General features: G+C 39.9%; 1 protein-coding gene across 7 annotated transcripts in view; it reads left to right on the top strand.

Moving 5' to 3' along the window:
* LOC122217664 (serine protease-like protein 51) overlaps positions 1-19,391 on the top strand; it is a 63,688-nt gene that overhangs the window by 2,215 nt on the left and 42,082 nt on the right. For 6 of the 7 annotated variants that reach the window (XR_006201611.1, XM_042934980.1, XM_042934981.1 and 3 more), the window contains one exon: positions 19,088-19,292. Coding sequence is in view for 6 of the 7 variants with exons in the window: in XM_042934980.1 (XP_042790914.1) it covers positions 19,088-19,292 (205 nt within the window). In the remaining variant the exon portion in view is untranslated. Of the gene's footprint in view, positions 1-40; positions 141-19,087; positions 19,293-19,391 lie in introns of those variants that run through there. The other variant, XM_042934977.1, reaches the window with a different exon arrangement.

The raw sequence follows: 19,391 nt of genomic DNA, 5'->3' as shown, positions 1-19,391 counted from the left end.
TCAGTCAGGTCATGCAGCCTTCTCCTCCTGCCATTTTGTTTTCAAGGTGGTTGCACAGAAGGACCTCATCCTTGAAGCCTTCTTGTCTAAGCTTCCCTTCCTGCTGATCTGGGCAGGACCTGTCCCTCACTGAGTCCTTGGTAGGCACCTTGCTTTTGTCTCTGTCACTCCCACCCTTTTTAAATCCTCAAATGCCTATTCCACAAAGCTCGTCATGTAAAGGGTTCTCTGTGAATCTGTGTATAAGACATCAGCAAGGGGTTGCCAGGCTGGATCTATAGATTGGGCAGAAGTTCCAGGAGGCCAAGAGGCCTCTCCCAGCACTAATGCTCTACCCAGTACATTTGCCCTTAAGGTTTTCTGCTCAGGCCTCTGATCTGAAGCTGCAGGTGTGACCCTCCCATGCTGGGTTCAGAGGCTCTGGCGTCCCCTCATGCCCAGCCCAGCCGGTGACAATCCTTGCTCCCACCACTTTCTGAGTTGATTATGCATGGCCTCCAAATCTCCAGATATGCCCCTGTCCATTTCTAAAGATGGAAAGGTCAGATCTGAGGTGTAAATTCCTGGTCCATGGCTTCTCCTTATGTCAACACCTCAGTCATGGGATTTAGACCTTACTATTTTCCCCCTGAACTTTCAGCACACTTATTTGGGACTTTACCTAACCATCCTCAGTACTGCCTTTCTGGCCACTGGCCAGGCCCAGTGTTAGGAAGTGAATCTCACTAATTTCAGTTCCCAAAGTGACCACAGGTCATTTTCCAGACCACGATGTCTACTTTGTCTAGCCTGCTCCCTTGGTGTTCTTACTTCCAAAAAAAGGAATGATAGGGTCCACCAGTAAAGTTATAAAGCCCAAAATAAGATCACGTGACTTGGGTGGTGGCCCCTCTTTACTATACCAAGAATGTGGCTCCAGCTACTTCCTGAGGGGAGAAATTCCAGGACAAGTCACTCACTCCTCCTCTTGTCCTACCCTTGCAGGTAGCTGCTCCTCAGCATCTAGGTGTCCTTTCTGAGGGTGGGGCCAGGGCCTGTTTTGTGGCCATGGGATGGTGCATTCCCCATCTGTTCTTTATGATAATCTGCCTCTTCAAACAGAGGAGGCCTGATGAAGGGCTAACTTTTTTTTTTTTTTCTTTTACTTGCATATGGGTAAAGGTACCAAAGCATACCGGGTCACTGGGCCCTACTCACTGGGAAGCTCCTGCTTTCCCTCTGCTCTTTCTTTAGACTCAGCTTTCTTCCTCCCCTGGCCCTGCTACTCACACCGCTACTGAATGCTGGTGGTTTTCCCCTTTGCTCAGGTTCTGGGGATGTGGATGTAGAGGGGAGGAACCTGGACCCTTACTGCTAATCTCTACTTGTGGGGAGGCAAGGATGATGGGCACATCCCCTAAACTGCTGCTCATTTTCTACAAAAATATCTGGACACAAGCACAGCTCACCTCTAGGAAGATCCATTTCCTTCTGGGTCTATATCTTTCCTGTTAATATGACTTGGGCCCTGTTTCTTGTGAAATACTCATTCACTGCCCAGCATTTTTTCTCTTTTGTCAAGCCTTTTCACTATAACAGGAGATTACAAAATGCCTGAACTGATGGAGGGGAACAGGTGGGGACAGAGCCACTGTACACAGCCACATCTCCAGTGGGTACCATTCCTATAGATTACAATTGAAATACCTCCCCCTGAATTAGGCAAACATGGGGGCCCAGATGTGGAGAGAAACCTCAGTGCTCTATAAGGAATCTATAGAAGTCCAAAGAGAAAAGATGGCACATGGTGACATAGGTTACTTATGGGACTACTGCCTGGTTGATGCTTCAGAGGTTCCCAGGGTGGCATTATCATAGTAACTTTATTTACCCCAGTCCTGGCCAATAGATCACTGACTTTGATGTGCAGCCTGGGGAGCTCATTCAGTGCAGATTAGGGTTGTAAGATTCATCAAATAAAAATACGGGATGCCCACTTAATTTTGTTTGTTTGATTGTTTTTTTTTTGTTTATTTTTGAGAAAGACAGAGAGAGACAGAGCATGAGCGGGGGGGGGGGGGGGTAGAGAGAGAGGAAGACACAGAATCTGAAGCACTCTCCAAGCTCTGAGCTGTCAGCACAGAGCCCGATGCAGAGCTCGAACTCACAAACCGCAGCTCATGACCTGAGCTGAAGTCAGATGCTTAAGCATCTGAGTCACCCAGGTGCCCTAATTTTGAATTTCAGGTAAAGAATGTATTTCTAGTATATGTACCCCATGCAATGTTTGGGGCATACATGCACTAAAAAAAAGTCGTTTGTCTGAAATCCTAATGTATCTGGAGTTCTGTATTTTATCTGGTAACTCCAATGTTGATTTCCATGTTTCTTCCTTCAGATGCTAATCCAGTGGATTGGGAAGTGGTGGGGAGCCAGATCTAAGCATTTTAACAGTTGCTTCCAGATGATTCCAGTGTGAATCATCCTGAACCACATTGAGAAATGTCAATTAAGACTAAGATAGAGAGCTTCCTGGAGTCCCTGGGAAGCTGAGGCTGGAGTATGACTCCACCTGGGAGTTCTGGAAATGAGACAGTGGTTGACCAACAACTTAGGCTCTGGAGTGTGTACAGTTTGTGCAGTATGGATTGCACAGGGGACCCACCCATGGGCTTTCCTGGAGGAGGCAAGGGGACCCCCAAGGAAAGAGGCCGGGATATGCTACCAGGCCTAGGGGCTGCAGGAGAAAGGAGGCCAGCAGGGAGCCATGGAAGAGCCCATGAAAACACCACCCTAAGAGTCAGCAAGGAATGCCTCCTATGCCCAGAGGTCAGGAAGCTGATGTTTGGGCTAGCTCACCTTTATTTGCACACTCTCCCCAACTTTGATCCCTGCCAGGAGTGAAAGAGCAGCTCAAGATGGGGGAAGATGAGCAGAACCAGAGGTGAGTAAGGCCCATGTCCCTAACTGGACCCAGACTGGGAGAAGGAGACTTAACAGTCAGATTCAGCCTCTGGAGTGTGACAAGGGTTTATATATTCTAATGCCTAAATTGAAACTGGGTTTGGGACTCAAGTGCCTGTAGGACTATCATCTCTGAACAACCAGAATGTGTACCTAGAGCTTTTTTTTTTTTTTTTTTTTTTTTTTTTTAATCAGGGAAGAACAAATCATCCCTGCTGAATGGAGTTTTAAAAATGGTGGGGGACACAAATAAAGCTGTGGTTTGATCACAATTCATGCATTGCACTTGTTCAAACATAACAGTTGCATTACCCATTGTGTTCTTCAATTGCCTTTACAGTTGGCAGGAAAGGTCTGACTGAAGCTTCATGATTTCTCCATTTACACCAGTTTGCTGAACAGTGACTGTGGGGAACATACTCATCCATACAAGCATGGGCAAGTCACCTCAGTCAAGGAGGCTGATGTCTGGTATGACTGCCATGCTTCACCCACTGCCACCCACAGCCCCCAGCTCTTATGACAGATATGGCCAGTTGATCATAACTCCTCTCTGCTGAGCCAAGATTTGGTTACAATGTGGCCATTTAGGCAGCTGTTACCAGGTGATCAGACAAAACCCATTGTCATTGTTGGACTATGACCTTTATGGTTGCAAGAGCCTCACCAATATCCAGTAATGACATCGTTAGAGACTTTGGAGGATGTTATCTGGTCTCCTCTCTGATATCCATGCAGGGACTTGCATCCCCTAAAAATTGTGCCTCCATTTATATTGTGCTATATAATTCAGGAAGTGGTCTGCATGTTATACTAGAAAGTGATTTCAGTAAAAGGCAAAAGATTTATGCGATCTGAAGAGAAACCAGAGTATCCAGATGGCCAACAGGCACATGAAAAGATGTTCAATGTCACTCCTCATCAGGGAAATACAACTCAAAACCACACTCAGATACCACCTCATGCCAGCCAGAGTGGCTAAAATGAACAAATCATGAGACTATAGATGCTGGAGAGGCTGTGGAGAAATGGGAACCCTCTTGCACTGTTGGTGGGAATGCAAACTGGTGCAGGCCCTCTGGAAAAGAGTGTGGAAGTTCCTCAAAAAATTAAAAATAGATCTACCCTATGACCCAGCAATAACAATGCTAGGAATTTACCCAAGGGATACAGGAGTGCTGATGAATAGGGGCACTTGTACCTCAATGTTTATAGCAGCACTGCCAACAATAGCCAAATTATGGAAAGAGCTTAAATGTCCATCAACTGATGAATGGATAAAGAAATTGTGGTTTATATACACAATGGAATACTACTTGGCAATGAGAAAGAGTGAAATATGGCCTTTTGTAGCAACGTGGATGGAACTGGAGAGTGTTATGCTAAGTGAAATAAGTCATACAGAGAAAGACAGATACCATATGTTTTCCCTCTTATGTGGATCCTGAGAAACTTAACAGAAGACCATGGGGGAGGGGAAGGAAGAAAAAAAGGTTAGAGAGAGAGCCAAAACATAAGAGACTCTTAAAAACTGAGAATAAACTGAGGGTTGATGGGGGGTGGGAGGGAGAGGAACGTGGGTGATGGGCATTGAGGAGCGCACCTGTTGGGATGAGCACTGGGTGTTGTATGGAAACCAGTTTGACAATAAATTTCATATTAAAGAAAGAAAGTGATTTCAGAAGTCAGACATAATTAGCTTCAAATCCTGCCTCCTCCACTTCTATAAAGGGTCTTGGGCAAGTTCTTTCTCCTCTCAGAGTTTTCCTTATTTCTACACAGGGTATAAGAGGACCTATCTATTAGGTTTGACAGGATCGGGCTACGGTCACAATGTGTCTTAGTCACTTCTGGCTGCTATAACAAATACAGTTGACCCTTGAACAATACGGGGTTAGGGACACAGACCTGCCTTGCAGCCAAAAATCCCCATATAACTTTGACTCTTTAAAAACTTAACTACTAATAATGTCCTGTCCACTGAAAGCCTTACCAATAACATAAACAGTTGATTAACACATATTTTGTATGTTATGTATATTATATACTGTATTCTTATAATAAAGTAAGCTAGAGAAAAAAATCTTACTAAGAAAGTCATAAGGAAGAGAATATATGTTGACAGTGCAGTACTAGATTTATTAATATTGTAAGTTTACATCATCTGTTTACAAGATGAATTATTTGTCAGTGCCTACATCAACACTGTCTTATATGATATAAAACATTGTAAATATTATAAATATTACTAACACTAGACATCAAAAATGAAAATATAAGGTGAAAAATAAATTCATATTTCTTTAAAGGTATAATGATCCATGCATTGAAACAGCAATATGATTGCTTTGTAGCCTAGTATAATTGATATGATTGTATCATGGTAGCCTTGCTTATACACTAATGAGTGAATTGTTTTAAATTTTTTATGGCAAGTAGTATTCTAGTAATATTCATAATGCAGTATTAGTAACATTGTTACAGTTTTTTAAAAACCACTTACCTGTGATGATATGCAGTTTCTCCAATTATGAGAGAGGAATACTGTACAGAAATGTAATTTTTTGAAGCAAAGTTTTAAAACAGTAACAAAGTTAACACATGATTAATCTATATTAAATATCACTCACCTTATGCCTATGTAGGAGAAGCTATACACTTCCATACAAGTATTGCACACAATGTTCTAGACAATGAATACTTAGGCAATGATGATGAACAAAACAAAATGTCTTGTACAGATTTTGCCTTACAGTTATTAGATTTTCACACACACACACACACACACACACACCACTGAAGGTTTATTAACTATATGGCATGATGATTATTTACTATTCATTAAGTGGAAGTGGATCATCATAGAGGTCTTCATCCTCATTGTTTTTCATATTGAATAGGCTGAGGAGGAAAAGGAGGAGGGTTTGGTCTTGCTGTCCCCGGGGGCGATAGAGGCAGGAGAGGTGGAGGAGGTGGAAGGGAGACAGGAGACACAGGCACACTTGGTATAACTTTATGGAAATACAACATAATTTCTGTCTGACTTTTTTGCTATTTTTCTCCCTCTGAAAATGTTTCTATATTGTACCAATACTTTTTTTCCACCACTTGCTTTAGTTTCAGTGGCTGTGCCATGGAGGGGTCCATGTTGAAAAAGAGTCAAAAGCAGTCTTCAATAATAAGAATGCTTCTGCCAGATTGTCTAGCTCTGCTTCTTCTACATCTTCTTCCTCATCATCTGGCACTGGTTCAGAAGCACCCATCTCCATCAAGTTGTCTTCTGTTGATTCCTCTAGTGTGGTGTCAATTAGCTCTTGAATTTCTCCAAGACCCGTATCTTAAAACCCTTCACGCCTCACTTTTTTTTTCCATATCCACAATCTCTTCCATGATTTCCTTGATTGGTTGTGCTGTGAATCCTGTAAAGTCATGCACAACATGTGGACAGTTTTCTCCAGCAGGAATTTATTGTTTTAGGCTTGATGGATTTCATGGCTTTTCCTATAACAATGATAGCATCTTCAATGGTGTAATTCCGTCAGACCTTCATGTTCTATCAGGATTCTCTTTCTTTGATAATCATTTACACAGAGTACCATGTGTAATGAGCCTTAAAGATCCTTATGACCTCCTGATCTAGGGGCTAAAATACAGATGTGTTTGATGATAAAATCACTTCTAGGCCTTTGGTGTTGAGCTCATGGGCCTCTGTATGGTTAGGAGCATTTCCAATCTCAAAAGAACTTTAAAAGGCAGTCCCTTACTGGCAAGGTATTTTCTGTCTTCAAGAACAAAGCATCGATGGAACCAATCCAGAAAAAAGGTTTTTGTTGTCTAGTCCTTCTTGTTATACAACCAAAAAACTGGAAGCTGGTGTTCATCTTTTCCCTGCAAGACTCAGGGTTAGCAACTTATATAGATAATAGCAGTCCTGATTATAAACCCAACGTTGACATAAAACAGTAGAGCTAGCCTATCCTCCCTGCCTTAAATACTGGTGCTTGCTCTTCCTCCATAGTAATAAATGTCCTTTGTGGCTCCCCCAACTCCCCGAATGGGGCAATTTCATCCGCATGAAAAAATCTGTTCAGGTGGGTGTCCTTTTTTTTTATTTTATGTTTTATTTTAAAAAATTTACATCCAAATTAATTAGCATTTAGTGCAACAATGATGTCAGGAGTAGATTCCTTAATGCCCCTTACCCATTTAGCCCATCCCTCCTCCCAAAACCCCTCCCGTAACCCTGTTTGTTCTCCATATTTATGAGTCTCTTTTGTTTTGTTCCCCTCCCTGTTTTTATATCATTTTTGTTTCCCTTCCCTTACGTTCATCTGTTTTGTCTCTTAAAATCCTCGTATGAGTGAAGTCATATGATATTTGTCTTTCTCTGACTAATTTCACTTAGCATAATACCCTCCAGTTCCATCCACATAGTTGCAAATGGCAAGATTTCATTCTTTTTGATTGCCGAGTAATACTCTATTTTATATATATATATATATATATATATATATATATATATATATATATATATATACACACCACATCTTCTTTATCCATACATCCATCGATGGACACTTGGGCTCTTTCCATACTTTGGCTATTGTTGATAGTGCTGCTATAAACACGGGAGTGCATGTGCCCCTTCAGAACAGCACACCGGTATCCCGTGGATAAATGCCTAGGAGTGCAATTGCTGGTGGTAAGGTAGTTCTATTTTTAGTTTTTTGAGGAAACTCCATACTGTTTTCCAGACTGGCTGCACCAGCTTGCATTCCCACCAACAATGCAAAAGAGATCCTCTTTCTCTGCATCCTCACCAACATCTGTTGTTGCCTGAGTTATTCATGTTAGCCATTCTGAAGGTATAAGGTGGTATCTCATTGTGGTTTTGATTTGTATTTGCCTGATGATGAGTGATGTTGAGCATTTTTTCATGTGTCGGTTGGCTATCTGGATGTCTTCTTTGGAGAAGTGTCTATTCATGTCTTTTGTCCGTTTCTTCACTACATTATTTGTTTTTTTGGGTGTTGAGTTTGATAAGATCTTTATAGATTTTGGATACAGACCCATTATCTGATATGTCATTTGCAAATATCTTCTCCCATTCTGTCAGTTGCCTTTTAGTTTTGCTGATTGTTTCCTTCGCTGTGCAGAAGCTTTTTATTTTGATGAGATCCCAGTAGTTCATTTTTGCTTTTGTTTCCCTTGCCTCTAGAGACATGTTGAGTAAGAAGTTGCTGAGGGCAAGATCAAAGAGATTTTTGCCTGCTTTCTCCTTGAGGATTTTGATGGCTTCCTGTCTTACATTGAGGTCTTTCATCCATTTTGAGTTTATTTTTGTGTATGGTGTAAGAAAGTGGTCCAGGTTCATTCTTCTGCATGTCGCTGTCCAGTTTTCCCAGCACCACGTGCTGAAGAGACTGTCTTTATTCCATTGGATATTCTTTCCTGCTTTGTCAAAGATTAGTTGTCCATACGTTTGTGGGTCCATTTCTGGGTTTTCTATTCTGTTCCATTGATCTGAGTGTCTGTTCTTGTGCCAGTACCATACTGTCTTGATGATTACAGCTTTGTAGTATAGCTTGATGTCTGGGATTGTGATGCCTCCTGCTTTGGTTTTCTTTTTCAAGATTGCTTTGGCTATTTGGGGCTTTTCTTGTTCCATACAATTTTTAGGATTATTTGTTCTAGCTTTGTGAAGAACACTGGTGTTATTTTGATAGAGATGGCATTGAATATGTAGATTGCTTTGGGTGGTATCAACATTTTAACAATATTTGTTCTTCCTATCCAGGAGCATGGAATCCTTTTCCATTTTTTTTTTTTTTTGTGTGTCTTCTTCAGTTTCTTTCATAAGCTTTCTATAGTTTTCACTGTATAGATTTTTTACCTCTTTGGTTAGATTTATTCCTAGGTATTTTATGATTTTTTGTGCAACTGTAACTGGGATCGATTCCTTGATTTCTCTTTCTGTCACTTTATTGTTGGTGTATAGGAATGCAACCGATTTCTGTGCATTGATTTTATATCCTGCAACTTTGCTGAATTCATGAATCAATTCTAGCAGTTTTTTGGTGGTATCTTTTGGGTTTTCCATATAGAGTATCATGTCATCTGCAAAGAGTGAAAGTTTGACCTCCTCCTGGCCAATTTGGATGCTTTTTATTTCTTAGTGTTGTCTGACTGCAGAGTCCAAAGACTTCCAATATTATGTTGAATAACAGTGGTGAGAGTGGACATCCCTATCTTGTTCCTGATCTTAGGGGGAAAGCTCTCAGTTTTTCCCCATTGAGGATGATATTAACATTGGGTCGTTCACATATGGCTTTTCTGATCTTGAGGTATGCTCCTTCTACCCCTACTTTCTTGAGGGTTTTATCAAGAAACAATGCTGTATTTTGTCAAATGCTTTCTCTGCATCTATTGAGAGGATCATATGGTTCTTTTCCTTTCTTTTATTGATGTGATGAATCATGTTAATTGTTTGCAGATATTGAACCAGCCCCGCATCCCAGGTATAAATCCTGCTTGGTCGTGGTGAATAATTTTTTTAATGTATTGTTGGATCCGGTTGGCTAATATCTTGTTGAGGATTTTTGCATTCATGTTCATCAGGGAAATTGGTCTATAGTTCTCCTTTGTAGTGTGATCTCTGCCTGGTTTTGGAATCATAGAAAGAGTTTGGAAGTTTTCCTTCCATTTCTATTTTTTGGAACAGCTTCAAGAGAATAGGTGTTACCTCTTCCTTAAATGTTAGGTAGCATTCCCCTGGAAAGCCATCTGGCCCTGGACTCTTGTTTTTTGGCAGATTTTTGATTACGAATTTGATTTCCTTACTGGTTATGGGTCTGTTCAAATTTTCTATTTCTTCCTGTTTCAGTTTTGGTAGTGTATATGTATCTAGGAATTTGTTCATTTCTTCCATATTGCCCATTTTATTGGCATATAATTGCTCATAATATTCTCTTATTATTGTTTTTATTTCTGCTTTTTGGTTGTGATCTCTCCTCTTTCATTCTTGATTTTATTTATGTTGGTCTTTCCTTTCTCTTTTTATCAAACTGGCTAGTGGTTTATCAATTTTGTTAATTCTTTCAAAGAACCAGCTTCTGGTTTCATTGATCTGTTCTACTGTTTTTTTGGTTTCGATAGCATTAATTTCTGCTCTAATCTTTATTATTTCCTGTCTTCTACTGGTTTGGGGTTTTATTTGCTGTTCTTTTACCACTTCCCTAAGGTGTGAGGTTAGGTTGTGTGTCCGAGAATTTTCTTCCTTCTTTAGGAAGGCCTGGATTGCTATATATTTTCCTCTTATGACCGCCTTTGCTGCGTCCCCAAGGTTTTGGGTTGTGATGTTATAATTCTCATTGACTTCCATATACTTTTTAATTTCCTCTTTAACTGCTTGGTTACCCCATTCATTCTTTAGTAGGATGTTCTTCAATCTCCAAGTATTTTTACCTCTCCAAAATTTTTCTTGTGGTTGATTTCGAGTTTCATAGTGTCGTGGTCTGAAAATATGCACGGTGCGATCTCGATCTTTTTGTACTTATTTAGGGCTGTTTTGTGTCCCAGTATATGGTCTATTCTGGAGAACGTTCCAGGTGCACTGGAGAAGAATATATATTCTACTGCCCTAGGATGGAATATTCTGAATATATCTGTAAGTCCATCTGGTCCAGTGTGTCATTCCAAGCCATTGTTTCCTTGTTGATTTTTTGATTAGGTGATCTGTCCATTGCTGTGAGTGGGGTGTTGAAGTCTCCTACTATTATGGTATTACTATCGATGAGTTTCTTTATGTTTGTGATTAGTTGATTTATATATTTGGGTGTTTTCACATTTGGCACATAAATGTTTATAATTGTTAGGTCTTCTTGGTGGATAGACCCCTTGATCTTGTTTTCTTACCCATTCTGTTACCCTATATCTTTTGAGTGGAGCATTGAGTCCATTGACGTTTTGAGTGAGTACTGAAAGATATGAATTTATTGCCATTATGATGCTTGTAGAGTTGGAGTTTCTGGTGGTGTTCTCTTGTCCTTTCTAATCCTTGTTGCATATATATATATATATATATATATATATATATATATAATTTTCAATCTTTTCTCCCCTCAGAGAGTCCTCCTTAAAATTTCTTGTAGGGATGGTTTAGTGGTCACAAACTCCTTTAATTTTTGTTCGTCTGGGAAACTTTTTATCTCTCCTTCTATTTTGAATGATATCCTGCTGGATAAAGAATTCTTGGCTGCATATTTTTCTGATCCAGCACACTGAATATATCCTGCTACTCCTTTCTGGCCTGCCAAGTTTCTGTGGATAGGTCTGCTGCAAACCTGATCTGTCTTCCCTTGTAGGTTAGGGCCTTTTTTCCCTTGTTGCTTTCACGATTCTCTCCTTGTCTGAGTATTTTGTGAATTTGACTATGATATGCCTTGTTGATGGTCGGGTTTTGATAAATCTAATGGGGGTCCTCCGTGCTTCCTGGATTCTAATGTTTATGTCTCTCCCCAGGTTAGGAAAGTTTCCCACTATGATTTGCTCACATAAGCCTTCTATGCCATTTCTGTCTCCTCCTCTTCTGGGACCCCTATGATTCTGATTTTGTCCCTTTTTAATGAGTCACTGATTTCTCTAATTCTTAAATAGTGCTCTTTTGCCTTAATCTCCCTCTTTTTTCTGCTTCATTATTCTCTATAAGTTTGTTCTCTATATCGTTGAATCTCTGTTCTGCCTCAGCCTTCCTTGACACCGCGGCATCCATCCATGATTGCAGCTCAGTTATAGCATTTTTTAATTTCATTCTGGCTATTTTTCACTTCTTTTATCTCTGCAGAAAGGGATTCTAACCTATTTTCAACTCCAGCTAGTATTCTTATTCTCGCGATTCTAAATTTTGGTTCAGATATCATGCTTGTATCTGTGTTGGTTAAATCCCTGGCTGTCGTTTCTTCATGCTCTTTCTTTTGGGGTGAATTCCTTCGTTTTGTCATTTTGAGCAGAAAAAAGGTATTAATGAGGTAGAAAAATTAAAATAAAAAATTTAAAATTAAAAAATATTAAAATTAAAAAATTAAACACACACACACACACACATAAATCGAATAAATGATGCTGGATCCTAGGTGTTTTGGTGTGGGTGTTGAAAATGGCTTGACAGATTAGAGAAAAAAAGGGAGGGGATGAAAAAAGGAAATTGTTTGAGACTTTGAAAAAGTGAATACACTGAAGTATACTAAAATGAGATGATGGGAGTAAAGTAGAATTTGAAAAAATTTACACAAAAGTAAAGAATATAGTATCAAAAAATTAAAGAAAAATATTTTTATCAGAAATTGAAAATAAAAATGAATTTTTTGTTTCTATATTCAAGAAAAGGAAAAGAAACAAAAAAGAGGAAAAAAAGAAAAAATAAAAAGGCGATTTTTTGAAAATTTGAAAAGGTGAATACACTGAAGTAGACTAAAATAAAATGATGGACGTAAAATAGAATTTGAAAAAAATTACACAAAAGTAAAGAATATAGTAGAAAAAAATTAAAGAAAAATATTTTACTAGAAATTGAAAATAAAAATGAATTTTTTCTTTTTCTATATTCAAGAAAAGAGACAAAAAAGAGAAAAAAAAGAAAAAAGAAATCATTTGAGAATTTGAAAAAGTGAATACACTGTAGTAGACTAAAATAAAATGATGGAAGTAAAATAGAATTTGAAAAAATTTACACAAAAGTAAAAAATATAGTAAAAAAATTAAAGAAAAATATTTTTAATAAAAATTGAAAATAAAATGAATTTTTTCTTTTTGTGTATTCAAGAAAAAGAAAAGAAGTAAAAAAGAGAAAAAAAAAGAAAATCGAATAGATGGACTTGCTAACAGATTGAAACAGGACTGAAATTACTTCGTTTTCCCCTAGAAGACAGACTATGAAGTGCCTTATAGTCCGTAAACTAAGTAGGAGGTGAGACTTGTGTTCTTGAAGAGCGAGGTTGGCCCAGTTGGGCGGGGCTCAGTGCAATGGCTCTGTTCTTTACTAGATGGCGATGCTAGCCTACTGGGGTGGATTGTTGTGAGGCTTGCAGGTGCGTATGCGCATGCGTAGGAGTGGTGAAAATGATGTCACCCATGTACCCAGTCTGTTCTGGATCAGCAATCGAGCACCCATCCTCTGTCTTCAGCTCTCGTCCACTCCCCCCTTTTTCACTCTCCATGACCAAGCCCCAGGCAATACCTGTCTCCCAAGTTTTGTCTCAGATGCGGCTGCCTTCCCTGGCCCCTTACTTCTGAAAGACTGCGGCTTTGACCCGTTCCGCCCCTCTGTGGAAGGGTCTCACCGAGCAATGGCCGAATGAGCAATGGCCGAACATTGGCTGTACCCACAAACGCTTGCTGGAGCCTTCTGCTGCCGGTGCCCCGAGACTGTGTCAGGTGCCATCCTGCCCCAGAAAAAGTTCAAGAGATTGTGTAGCAGCAGCATTTCAGGGATTATGGAAAATCACAGCACACAGCTGGCACCAGGCTTCACCCTTAACGACCCTTTTCCAGCACCAGCAATTGCAGCCGTTTTCTGGGGTCTTCTGGGACCAGGTGGCTTCAATAGTCTCTACCAAATGTCCATCCAGCAGTGGAACCGCTTTTCCCCGTGTGGCCCGAGAACCTTCCAGACCCCACTCTGTTCCTGGGGATTCACCCTTCCCACCAGAGCACTGCCAGGTATCTAGCTGTGGAGTTGCAGCCTTTGCACTTCCCTTGTTTACAGTCTTAATGGAATTCCAACCCTCTCCTTTCTCCTTTCTCCCTTTTTAGTTTAGTCCCTGCAGCTATTTCCAATTTATTATGTTCTCTCCAGCTGCTTTTGGGGAGGGGTGCTTTTCCTGTGTTCTCCCCCTGGTCTCCATCCTCTCTCCACCCGCAGAAGCACCTCCCTTCCCGCAGCTTCTCACTCCCCAAGTTCACTTGTCAGCGCCGCATACCTGGTGAATTCTGTGGTTCAGGTTGTGCAGATTGTTGTGTTAATCCTCCAGTCCTCCAATAGGTGTGCAGGATGGTTTAGTGTTGGTCTGGCTGTATTACATGGATGCGAGACACACAAAAAACTTCCATGCTGTTCCGCCATCTTGGCTTCTTCTGGTAGGTGTCCTTTTCTTAATGCCATCTAGGAACTCATCTGCTGCTTCTTGGTCAGCAGAAGCTGCTCTCCTGTTATCTTGACATTTTTTAATCTAAACCTCTTTTTAAAATTATCAAACTATCCTTTGTTGGCATTAAATTCACCAGTTTAGATCCTTCGCCTTCCTTTTGCTTTGTTGTTATATAATGACATTGCTTTTCCTGAAATCATATTAGAGGCTAGTGGCATGCCTTTCTTATAGTAATCTTGCACCCATATGAAAGCTGCATTTTTAATATGAGATAAAAAGGCAGTTTGCAAAAAGTTCAAGGTTTTTGCACCTGCTGGCATAGCTGCAGTGATGTCTTCATGGATTTCCTTTTCTTCTTGTTACAAACGTCCTTATGCTGGATTCATTTATCTTGGAAATGGCGGGCAACCACAGCTGCACATGTCAGCGTATGATACATTTGAAAGAAACTTTTTCTTGTAATGTCATGACTTTTTTTTCTGCTTCTTGGGATCACTATCAGTATCACTAGTAACACTTCATATGGGTGTATAGTGTTACTCAAGGTTTACAGTATTGCACTAAACATAATGAAAAATACACAAGAACCATGAGAGATCACTTTTTACTGCAATATACAATTTACTGGAAAGACAACAGCTTACATGGAAATAATTGGCGTCACAGCATTTTAAGTGGATACTCCCAACACTGGAGCTCACTGCAATAGCAATGGGAGATGGTTATGAAATTATTACAGTAGTACAGTATACAGTATGGTTAATTTTATGCAGTTATGATTTAATACTGAATTTTTATGTTTACTTATTATTTCTTATTTGAGTGTGAATTGTTCCATGTATGGTCTATAGTTTTTGTGTGCCTATGCTTTGACAAATTTTAACCTTTTTTAAGAAATATGTGTGTATTTTATAGCAGTAAATGAGAAAATAATCTAGTATATACATATATTTTGTGCATTTGTGGCACACCAAATTTTTAAATTTTTTTGATATTTCTAGGCTATGCAATTTGTCTGTTTTTCCAAATTTTTGCAAATCTCCAAAAATTTTTCCACAGAATTTATTGGAAAAAAATATGTGTAAGTGGACTTGTGCAGTTAAAAATCCATGCTATTCAAGGCCTACATGTGCCCTAGACTGAGTGACTTAATCAACAGATATTTATATCTCATAGTTCTGGAAGTTGGAAATCCAAACTCAGGGTGCCAGTATGGTTGGTTCTTAGGGCTCTCTTCATGGTTTTCAAACAGCTGCCTTTTCAGTGGGTCCTCACATGGCAAGTGAGAGATCTCTCCCTGTCTCTTATAAGGACACTAATCCAATTCACGAGGACTCCACCCTCATGACCTAATTATCTTTCAAAGGCCCACTTCCAAATCCTGTCACATTGGAGTTAGGTCTCAACAAATGAATTTGGAGGGGGATACACACATGTAGTCCACAACTGCATTGTAATGCATCCCAAAGATACTTGCTGTGATGATGCAGTAGTGTTCTGGAGTCCAGTTTACAAGTTAATCACCAACTTTGCATTTTTGGTCAGGGGAAGATCATGATCATTGTCCTAGGTATACAGTCTCTGAGGTCATCTTTACATCTAACCCTCTTGGATTCTGAGTGAGGTACCTGGCGTTGTGGAAGGATAAGGCACTGGCTGGTTCTGATGGCTTCCTGCATGTCAAGGTTTTGCATTTCCCATCACATTTAATCTGGAGAACAACTCTGTAAACTAGACCAAGTTATCTCCTTTCCTCATTTCACAGTGAAGAAAGCAACCTAGGACAAGTTAAGGAACCAGACCAGATCACAAGTTACTGGATCTAGGGGTTAATTTTATGTGTTAACTTGATTGGATCATGGAGTGCCCAGATATTTAGTTAAACATTATTTCTGAGTGTGTCTGTGAGGGTGTTTTCAGATGAGATTAGCATTTGAATTTGTCCATAGAATAAAGAAGATGGCCCTTCCCAATGTGGGCAGACATTTTCCAATCACTTGAAGGCCTGAATAGAACAAAAAGGTGGAAGAGGGGAAATTTTTCTCTCTGCTTGATTATGTGAGCTGTGACATCAGCCTTCGGCCCTCCGACTTACACAATTAACCCTCTGGATCTCAGGCTTTTAGAGTTGGAGTAGAACTTACATCACCATTTTTCTTGTTTCTCAGGCATTTGGACTTGGACTAGAACTACACCATTGGCCTCCTGGCTCTCTGGTTTCATACTACATCAATGGCTTTCTTGGGTCTCCAGTTTGCAGATGGCAGATAATGGGACTTCTTAGCCTACATAATTGCATGAGCCAATTCCTTATAATAATAAATCATTACATGTTTGATATATAATAGCCTATTGGTTCTGTTTACCTGAATAATGCTGACTAATTACTCTAAATATGCCAGGATCCAAACCCAGTTCTTCCCAGCTCCAAGTCCATTACTACTCCACATTGTGCTTTTAGACATATAACCATAGTTAATTTTCACATTATTTTGGCTCATCCTCTGGAAAAACCCATGAGGAGAGAGGAAAAAAACTTTGACTTGTTCAAGATAATACAACTCATCAGGGAAAAGCACACCATTCCCATGTCAAACTACCTTGAGTGGGAGGCCAGCCTTTGTTCTCAGGGCATTCATTCATTCATTCATTCCAACTATTTATTGTCTAATATGTACCAAGCAATTCTCTAACAACTAGGGATGTAGGAGTAAATACAAAATGAGAAGCCCTTGCCCTCACTAAGGTTATAGTCTAGTGGAAGAGAAAGAAACTAAATAAATCCTGAAGATATAGACTCTATCAGATGATCATAAGTACTATAGGAAAATAAAGCAGGGAAAGAGTATAGGGAGTGCAGATTGGGAAGGTAGCAGGTGTTTTTAACAGAGTGTTTGGGGAGGTCTAACTGACAAGGTGACAGAAGAGACCTTAAGGAATGAGGGAGCAAGACTTGTACATAATTGGAAAGCCTTCTAGGTAGCTAGGGAGACTTGTAGGTAACTGGGGATTCTTGTAGGTAACTGAGGAATATTGTTGTAATCTTGTAATATAATAAGAAATATATGTTGTGGTCTTCATCTGGGTCCCTGGCCAGAACCCTTAAAATCTTTGTAATTTATTAAGTCTAAGAACAATAGAAGCATCTTTGTTTTAATATGTGGTTCTCGTCGTGGCCCCTAAAGTATCTCTCAGGTGATAAAGAAGGAGTGTCTCTTTTTTTATCCATAACAAGCCTTTTTCAACCACACCTGAGTTTATGTTAATATGGTGACTTGAAAAACCCCTTAGGATAGAGAACTGATCTCCTGATTAGAAGATCTCCTGATTAGAAGGTTAGAACTTACAGCCCCAGAGCTGGAGATTGAATTAATCACCAGTGGCCAGTGATTTAGTCAATCATGCCTACATAAAAACCTTAACTGAAGGAGCTCAGAGAACATCTGGGTTGGTGAACATATGATGGTGCTGGAACAGGGGCATACCTAGAGAGGGCCTGAAAACTCCATGTCCCTTCCCATACCTTGTTCTATGTATCTTTTCCATTCGGTTATTCCTGAGTTGTATTCTTTATAATAAATTAGTAATAGTTAGTAGAGCACTTTACTGAGTTCTGTGAGCTATTCTAGCAAATTATTGAAACTGAGGTGGGGGGGTCGTAGGAACTCCTGATTTATATATAGAGGGTCAGTCAGAAGTGTAAGTGACAACCTAGATTTGTGATTGGCATCTGAAGTGGATGCAGTGTTGTGGGACTGGCCCTTAACCTGTGGAGTCTGCACTAACTCCAGGTAGTTAGTTGTCAGAATTGAGTTCAACTGTAGAACACCCATTCAATATCCACTAAAAACTGGAGAAGTGCTTGATGTGGAAAAACCCACACATCTGTTATCAGAACTGTTGTGAGAATAAAGGAAAATAGGAGTTCTTATTTTACTTGTAGACAACAGCTACTTTAGGCAGTTGGCACTTCCTTATTTAACCTCTCATATAGTCATTCTTTAAATTCTTTACAAAGACTGTTGTACCTGGGAAGAGATAGTGTGGTAGCTATAGAGTAAGTCAGAGTAGAGGGAGAGCATTTTGAGACTGTAGTTTATTTAGAAGGTTTTAAGGTGGAAATGACTTGAACACATTTAAATGGGGATGAGAAAGACGTGGAAGAGAAAAGGAACATGAAGACGAGGAAGGGAGTATATAGTTGATAATATCAGATTCCTAAGGATGTGGGAGGATGGCGAGGTTCAGAGGACACGTGGAGGGGTTATCTTTAATCAGGAGGCATTGCTCCTCTTTGGAACATTCTAGTCCTATTTTGCACAGTAAACACCCTCTTCTTATTTTCCTATAATACTTCGGACAATTGCCAGTCTCCTTTTCCAGCTCTGCTTCCTCTGTATGATGGTAAATGTGGGCAGTTCTTCCAGGCTCAGACCTAGGCCCTCTTTGCTTTTCTCTCCACACCTTCTGAGTGGACAATCTCATTCATTCCGGTGATTTCAATAGATGGATGACTTTCCAACTGACACTTCTACCCCTAATTTTCAAATCTGTACTTGTACCTGCCTGTTCATCCTGTATAGCTCATTGATCACATTACTTTTATATTCAACCTCTTTAGTATCTCTCAATTGCATCTGTTTCTTGGTAACTCCACTGTTACAGGCTGAACTGTGTCCCTCTTAAAATTTGTATGTTGACGTCCCAGCCCCCAGTACCTCAGAATGTAACCATATTTGGAGGTAAGATTTTTAAAGAGATGATTAAGTTAAAATTAGGTCTAATCCAATATGACTTGTGTTCTTATAAACAGAGGAAGATGGTTACCAGTGGGGACATAGGTGGGGGATGGTTGAAAGAGGTGATGGGGATTAAGGAGTGTACTTGTGATGAGCACTGGATCATGTCTAAAAGTGTTGAATTGCTATATAGTACACCTGAAACTAATATAACACTGTATGTTAACTACACTGGAATTAAAATAAAATTTTTTCAAAAAGAGGGAGAGATACCAGGAGGACATGTCCACAGAGAGAAGACCATGTGAAGAGGCAGCAAGAGGGTGGCCATCTGCACACCAAGGGGAGACGCCTGGAACAGATTCTTCCATTATCGCCCTCAGAAGGAAACCAATCCTGCTGACAAACTTGACCTGGGACTTCCCAGCCTCCAGAACTGAGAAATTTCTGCTGTTTAAGCCACCCAGTATGTGATATTTTGTTATGGTAACTTTGGCATGCTAATACACCCACCCTCTTTACTATTTTAGGCTACCACCATCTTTCATCTGCATTTCTGGAGCCA

Source organism: Panthera leo, chromosome B1 (genome assembly GCF_018350215.1).
Source record: "Panthera leo isolate Ple1 chromosome B1, P.leo_Ple1_pat1.1, whole genome shotgun sequence".
In the NCBI taxonomy this organism is placed as follows: domain Eukaryota; kingdom Metazoa; phylum Chordata; class Mammalia; order Carnivora; family Felidae; genus Panthera; species Panthera leo.
The sequence above is the reverse complement of the archived record's forward strand: the minus strand, read 5'-3'. Positions and strand labels throughout refer to the sequence as shown.